Raw genomic sequence first — 7,677 nt, 5'->3', positions numbered from 1 at the left:
TACAAGGTCGCTATTTTATAGGAACTAGAAACATAATTAACCCTTAATTTTATGTAAAAACAATGACGTGGGCCAATAATGTAGCAAGTGTTTAAAAGCGATTGTAATAGAGACTGTAATTAGCATTGCTCGTTGATTCTATGTCACATTGCACCCACAAACATTGAAGCTTTTCAAGGCTACCAAGTAGTGGTAGAGATGATGATGATGACGATGACATGATAAGAAATGAGTGAATGCATGGCATGGGATTCATTGTGGATGACATCCAAGGCCATAGGAGAGAAGAAAATCAGGATATCCTGCAGTCAATCATATTAAATGCTCCCTCCCTAAAAAATATTACAAAACACATACAAGGAAATTTCATGTTAGGACAACCGGCGTGCCCAATAAAAAATTGCTAAGATCTCAATTCTGATTCAAACATAAACACTCTCCCACTCTCTTTGCAAGTCTTGTAAAGATGTTTCTATTTGTCTTCGGTAATGGTTCATTCTTGACAACAACTGATGGCTCCATTTTCACATCAAGTGATGGTTGCACGTCCTCTTCAGCTGGTGGCATCGTTTTCACATTAGGTGATGGTTGCATTTCCATAATATTTGACTCGTCATATACTAAATAGACAACCATCTCCTTAACAGTTAATCCATGCCCAATAGCTACAAAAATCTCCACATTGTCACCAACTCCTAAATTTGATATTACACCTTGCCAATCTTCATCATTAAAGGACATTATTGTGTCACGCTTGTAAATCTGGATAGTGAGTTTTGTGTAATTAATGATTAAGACACTAGTGAGACATTCACTAGCCAGATTTTGAGGTGTTGACGAATAAACAACACATAACGTGATTCCCTTCATGCAAGAATCACTATACTCAGGCACTTGGAAAACTACCGAAGGTCCTTCGCATTTATAGGCTAACCAAGAAGGATAATTGTCAGCCGGAAGGAAAGAATCACTAGAATTGGTTACCAGTCCCTGTATCATGAAAATATGTGTAGTTATTTATGTAATTTTTAGTTATGCTTTGCAAATGGACATTTTGTGCCATTTACTGTGTCAAAACAGTGTACTAAAGAGAAGAAATATATACAAGGAAACTGATCCAACGAAACCAGGCAATATAGTACATCATTTCTTCATGAATAAGCGTATGCAACAACTTGAAGGTTTTGTTTTCTAATGAAGGGTTACATTATAAAAACATTTAGCATACCATTATGGATTCCTACTCATCTAGAGAGAAAATAAACAACATATACTAAGCTTTTAAAGCTCGATATCTGTAAAATCAATTATCTAGTTACCTAGTTTTTGTTAGACTGTAGCTTTTTGTTCTTCTTAGATTGTATTAGTTTATCTGATATGCACCTGAATAAATTTCCTGTCACTTTCAGAAACTTTTATACTACCATTTCATGAAACAAAAAAAAAAATCATCTTATGTTCTCTTATCTAATAACAAATATAGTAAAGGTGAAAGGATAGAGAAGGAACCTGTGATAAGCTTTTCCCAAGAGTATCCATGAATATTCGGGAACTTCCCATTCCAATCAAAAGTGATCTCAAGGACAGATTTGAGATTTGTGTTCCATGTAATGTCGTTTCCAACTCAGTAAAATTCACATCATATAAATCATCAACAAATTTTTTTAACTCTCGAGTTAGTTGAATCTCTGAGTGGCATTGAACCCAAACACATCTAAGTTTTGAAAGGATAGTAAGCATTGGTGATTGATAGTCCGTACTACTACTCTCTACATCTAAGGAAACTAGAGACAATGAATTGCCTGCAAACGGAGAAATACGAGAAAGGGAATTTCTGGTTGGTGACATCCAAGACCAAATGAAAGAAGGAAAAACATCAGATGATAATCCTTCATATCCACATAGAGATATATACGCAATGCTTTTTGATCTAACAATCGAAAAAGGAACTTGTTTGACACCAGTATTTGCTGCAATTAGAGTTGTCAAGGATTCCATTTGCAATATATCTTCTTCCAATTTGTCAATCTTTAAACAACCAGAAAGAATAAGAGTTTTCACTGATATCAAATGATAGATCTCTCTTGGGAGACTGGCAAGACTTGTACAGTCCCTCAAATTTATTAGAAGGATATTCTTGAGATCGCCAATGGACGAGTGTACCTCAGACAAACTTGGACAATCCTTCATAATGAGTTTTTCTAGATTTGGTAATTTTGAAAAGTCAGGGGTACTTTTCAAATACGGGGAATGACTGAGATTGAGAAATTTTAGCTTCTCCAACAACTACAAGAAAATAATTGTTTAAAAGAAAATTTAGAGAAGAAAAAATGAAATGAAAAGGTAGAAATAGATTATAATGTCTACAACCTTTAAGTTTTAAAAGAATGTTATTATACCTTGGTCTCCTGCCAAACATGTTTAATATTGCTGTTTTTTAATTCAAAAGCAACTAGATTTCCCTGATCAAAGTCATTCGGTATAAAGTTGAAGGTAGATCGTCGCCAATCAACCCATCTCAGTTGTTTGGAAATTAACCCATAATCTCCGCTGAGGTGAACACCGTCAAGTTTTAAAAGCCTCAACTTTTTCATCTCCTGGAAAGCATTAGTACTGAATCTAATTCTGGTTGTTCTTTGCAACCTCAAAATCAATCCCTCAACAATGTCTGTTCCCTGCATGTGAAGTAAAAAAAGCAGAGAAAAGTAAGAGAAAATTTGTATCATTAGCCTTGCTAGCTAGAAGCTTAGGTAGCACCGACACTCCAATTGAGGGCTTGTCTTGTATACGTCACAAGGGCTTGTCTTGTATCCGTCACATGTCAATGTCAAACAATATACTAACATATGCGACTATAATCAATTTTTTCTTTTTTGTCAACATATTACCATTGTCAACATCTTATTGTAAAATGTTGTGTATGTGTTGGTGGTTCATAGGTAGAAAGTAATACATATATAACTGCAGGTGCAGCAGCCTAAGAACATTGGTAATGAACATGAGAATGTAAATCATGCATCAAATAATTTCAGCCAACAACTATGAAGAGCAAAACTAGACTAGAAACAAAGTCTTAAGATCTTGATTAGATTATAGAGGATGCTCAAAAGTTCTTACAGTATTTTTTGACAAAACATCCAGCACGTCTTCACGAAACCACAATCGACTATGCTTTGCAGGCTCTTTTGCTGAACTTTCGCCAACAATTGCTCTTCCCATATCTCGTAGTAAATCATGCATTTGAAGCTTGTTATTCTTTACAATTTTTACGAGGCTACGCTCTATGAGAACAGAGATTCCAATATCAGCATGAAGACCACAGCCATTAAGTATCTCTGTAACATCAGCTCTGTTCTTTCCAATGAAGAAACAGCATATGTCAAGAAATATATCCTTTAATGTATGATCTTCTAAACCATCATAGCTGATTCTTAGTTTCTGTTGCACTTGATCATTGGGAATTTTCTCTAATTTTGATAGTGCACTACTCCACTCCTGTTTTGTCCTCTTGGATAAATAAGATCCAAGAACTTCAAGAGCCAGTGGTAATCCTCCGCAATAAGTAACTACATTTCTAGAGAGTTCAATAAAATCTTTCCTAGGACATGGTTGCCTGAAAGCATGACAGCTGAAAAGCTCAAGGGACTGGTTTTTTTCCATTTCCATCATTGTGAAGACATAGTCAACTTCAAGTGAATCGAGTAGGCGTACGTCTCTAGTTGTAATAATCAATACACTTCCCAAACCAAACAACTTAGGATTTCCACACAGGGCTTTTAACTGCTCAAATTTGGTGACATCATCAAGTACGACGAAAGCTTTTTTCCCCTGGAGCCTTGTCTCGATCTTAGTTATCCCTGATGCAATGCTATGAATCTCCTGTTTTATTTGCAGGAGATCTAAAAGAAGTTGTTGTTGTAAAGGAATAATCCCTTTACAATTAGTATCACAAACTTCCCGAATACTTTCAACAAAACTTGTTCTTCCCTCAAATTTACGATGGATTTGATTGTAGATAGCTTTGGCCGTGGTTGTTTTGCCCGAGCCACCCATTCCCCATATCCTTATCATACAAACTTTATTTGATTGATTATCAATAAACTTGGTAATTTGTTTCACACGGGATTCCAATCCAACTGGATATTTAGTAATAGATAACAATGAGACATCTAGTTTTACCAAAATGTCGTCAACAATTTTCTTCACTAGTTCGCCATCAGTCCTTCAGTAATAGTAATAATAATAATAATAGTGTTATAAAGACAAATAATGAACATAAATTATGAAATAGTCCGATTATAATCTCAAATACCTGAAATTTTTGGCATCCCAACCAGAAAGATTTGCAACTTGGGAGAGTGCTTTGCTCCACCTAGACAACATATCTTCTTTGTCTTCTTCTTTTCTTTTGGAAGCAACTGTCAAGGAAAAAATTTTACGGACATAGGATGGGTAAACATCGTAAAATACGGGTAAAACCACCTGGCCAATATCTTTTTGGCATTCCATGATATGTACAAGCTCCTTAAGACACCAGCTAGATCCTGCATAGTTCTCCGAGAAAACAACAATAGATATCCGAGACCCTTCTATTGCTCTCCTTAGTCCTGCTCCAAGCTCCTCACTCTTCCTAAGCTCTTCTTCATCAAGAAAAGTGCGAATTCCCGCGTTTGTGAGTGCAGCATAGAGATGAGAAACGAAGTTCCTACGAGTATCCTCCCCTCTAAAACTTACGAACACGTCGTAGATCCATGGATGATGAGAGGAAGAAGACATATTTTGTTTTCAATCAAGTCAACGATTATACAAAGCACAAATGCAGTATAATATAGGCTAAAAGTGCACTTTTTCCCCTAACTTTCAAAAAGTTGCAATTTTGGCCCCTTATAAACAAAAACTACAATTTTGACCCTTAAGATTTAACCTCTTTGCAACTTTGGTCCTTTTGGCCAATTTTGACCAAGTCAACGCTTATTTGGCATGTCATGTGTGTATTTTTAAATTAATTTATTTAATTTAAATTGCAACTTGGTCAATTTTGGCCAAAAAGTTGCAACTTTTGGCCAATTTTGACCAAGTCAACAAAAAGGAATAAACGATTCTTCTTCTTCTTTCCATGATTTGGCCACGCTTGTTGGATCATGGAAAGAAGAAGAAGAATCGTTTATTCCTTTTTGTTTTCCTTTGCTATTATTATTTTTTTTATAAATTTTCTGATTTTTTTATTTTTCAATTTCTTTTTTAATTTATTTAATTTAATAAATGATTATGTGGCTTTTTTTAAAAAAAATAATTTAAAAATACACACATGGCATGCCAAATCAGCGTTGACTTGGTCAAAATTTGTCAAAAGGACCAAAGTTGCAAAGGAGCTAAATCTTAGTGGATCAAAATTGTAGTTTTTGTTCATAGGGGGCCAAAATCGCAACTTTTTGAAAGTTAGGGAGGAAAAATGCACGTTAGCCTATAATATAATAATGAGATACTATCAACGCATCTTATTATGTTGGTTGGTTGTGTTTAGATGTGCTTATATAAGGATTTAAGGTTGTTTAAGAACATAATTGTTGAATTAAAAAAATGTCCTGATAAATTTCCCTCTATGTTGGACGTTAATGTACAATCACCCTTTTACCTTGTTCAAGTTTGGGTTTGGGAAAGGTTCAAAAATTTGCAGCCACAACCCAAGTTGATCAATAATCGAGACCATGTATTGTTGAGGTGGCATAATGTTGAGGCCTTGAAAATTGACAATGTGAGGTTGGCATTAGATTCAGCTATCAATGATTTTATTTGGCGTCCTTATGTTCAATATGCTGATAAGTGTGGAGTGTTTTATCCCAATGATGAAACTTTGGTACCATTTAAGAAAGATTTGGTAGTCGAACAAATGCTCTCATTTGTTATATTCTTGAGAGGTTCTGAGCTAGTTGGATTTGAATCTATTGAGCAATATCTACCGCATATAGAGTTGCTATGCAATTCGGATTTGATCAAGATGTTCCTGGTTATGTGTCTAGACTCAATGAGACTGCCGTTGCTTGGAAAAATTACTCCAGACCCTTATCTGATACAAGTTTATATTTTCCATCTAGATATTTTGAGGCTGGTATTTACCTCACGTTATGCAAAGTGGTGGACAAAATCAGTATTACGTCCTCAAGGTTTCGTTAAGAATTTTGAGTCGCTGAAGAGAAGTGCAAGTTCATCAAAATGTGAACCTCGTGCTAATATTCCCCCTGAATTTCCTTCTCATAAACTAGTTGGCTGCGCTGTAACTATTGGAAAATCTTGCGATGATGGTTCAAATACTAGCCAGGGTGATAATATTGTTCCTTATGGTTCTATTCCTAAAGTTTTGAAAACTATTTACTTTGAAAAATCTGTTGAAGATGTTTTGTTAGCTGAGAAAAATGTTGATGTTGGGGCTCATGTACCTGCAAAAGATAACACACCGACTCCTTTGATATCTGTTGAGGATTGTGAGCATGTCTTGGAAGATGTTGATTTTAAAGATGGAAATGAGAGCATTGAAGGAAGGCTGTCAAGTGACACAATCTGCCAACCTGAGATTCAAATTGAAAGCTATAACTATTTATTTGAAGTAAGTGTAGCAGAACTTGAACGGAAAATTAGCCGACTCGAGAAAGTGGTTACAAAGTTGAAGATGGCAAGGTTAGGCCATAGTTGAAAACATTATTAATTAGCTCAATGAACTGAAACCTTATTGCATGTTCACTTATGTTACTTATTTCTTGTACTAGCTAAGCTTCATGATAATAATGTTAAAAAAACAAGACCAAATGAAACATGGCCTTCTAGGACATTAATGTTGGTACTTTGTTCTGTTTTTACTTGATTATTACACAGAAACATAGTTATCAATGCTTACCTACTTGTGTTGTAAAAAAAATAAAAAAAATAAAAAAAAGCTTCCAATTTGTATAAATTGCTTAAGTTTGCTGAGATATCAAAGTTATTTTATATTAATGCGGGGTATCTGAATTTATATCAAATAAATTCAATTATAATGATTGTTCCAGGTGGGGAAGCTAAAACATTACCATTTTCATTTTCTGTATTAATAGCATGGGAAGTGATTTTGAATTCATATCAATTATGTAAAATCTGTTCATAGATTTTGTATGGACTTTCTATTGATATGCCAAAGTTTTTATAAACAATGAAATAGCCGTAATATGCCAAAGTTCAAACTCCCGGTTATGATGAGGGATACATAGATGCACACACAAAGAAATGTGAAATTGTTCTATTGTTTAATGTTTTTCATTAACAAGGCAGGAAGTTCCTTTAAGAGACTTAATTAAGATATGTTTTTAAGACATAACGAAGTTTTGAGAAGAAAACTACATCATTTTGATAGTGTTGAAGACATCATCTGTTCTTTTTATGTGATTCCAACACAATTGTCTCATTTAGGTAACGTGTTTATGATGTTATCTTAATCTCAAAATGACGATGAATAAGCACTATAAAGTAAACTCGGAAGAAACACCAAAACTCAGATTCACGCAACTAAAGCACAAAATCATTAACTTGTTTCGGTAACAAAAGACCAAAAGCCACCGTAATCAGTAAGTTACCTTAACTCGAGAGAGGATGCAGAATGCGATTGGTGGTGGGAGAAAATCAGTCGCACGTCTAGAGAGTGAAGGA

At 34.8% G+C, this 7,677-nt stretch overlaps 1 protein-coding gene across 2 annotated transcripts; it reads right to left on the bottom strand.

Moving 5' to 3' along the window:
* Window positions 1-284: 284 nt before the first annotated feature.
* Window positions 285-4,805, bottom strand: LOC146938881 (disease resistance protein RPV1-like). 2 transcript variants are annotated; one of them, XM_085752754.1, is made up of 5 exons: window positions 4,313-4,805; window positions 3,118-4,222; window positions 2,400-2,675; window positions 1,510-2,286; window positions 285-990 (listed from the first exon to the last, which is right to left on the bottom strand). In XM_085752754.1, the coding sequence occupies exons 1-5, from the start codon at window positions 4,774-4,776 to the stop codon at window positions 412-414; spliced, it is 3,201 nt and encodes a 1,066-aa protein (XP_085608880.1). In that variant the 5' UTR covers window positions 4,777-4,805; the 3' UTR covers window positions 285-411. The 2 variants fall into 2 exon arrangements, with proteins under 2 accessions (XP_085608880.1, XP_085608881.1); XM_085752755.1 differs by lacking the exon at window positions 285-990 and adding an exon at window positions 1,228-1,383.
* Window positions 4,806-7,677: the final 2,872 nt, after the last annotated feature.

The sequence above is a fragment of the Medicago sativa genome, chromosome 3, assembly GCF_051527215.1.
Source record: "Medicago sativa cultivar Bolivia chromosome 3, Bolivia_mono, whole genome shotgun sequence".
NCBI lineage: Eukaryota > Viridiplantae > Streptophyta > Magnoliopsida > Fabales > Fabaceae > Medicago > Medicago sativa.
This window is presented reverse-complemented; position numbering and strand designations above follow the sequence as displayed.

Excerpts from the sequence above, each read along its gene's own strand:
- LOC146938881 (XM_085752754.1), bottom strand. The coding sequence starts at position 4,776 with ATGTCTTCTTCCTCTCATCATCCATGGATCTACGACGTGTTCGTAAGT. Across the intron at positions 2,676-3,117 it reads ATGTTTTGTCAAAAAATACT|GGAACAGACATTGTTGAGGG; the intron begins GTAAGAACTTTT and ends CTTCACATGCAG. Across the intron at positions 2,287-2,399 it reads ATGTTTGGCAGGAGACCAAG|TTGTTGGAGAAGCTAAAATT; the intron begins GTATAATAACAT and ends ATTTTCTTGTAG.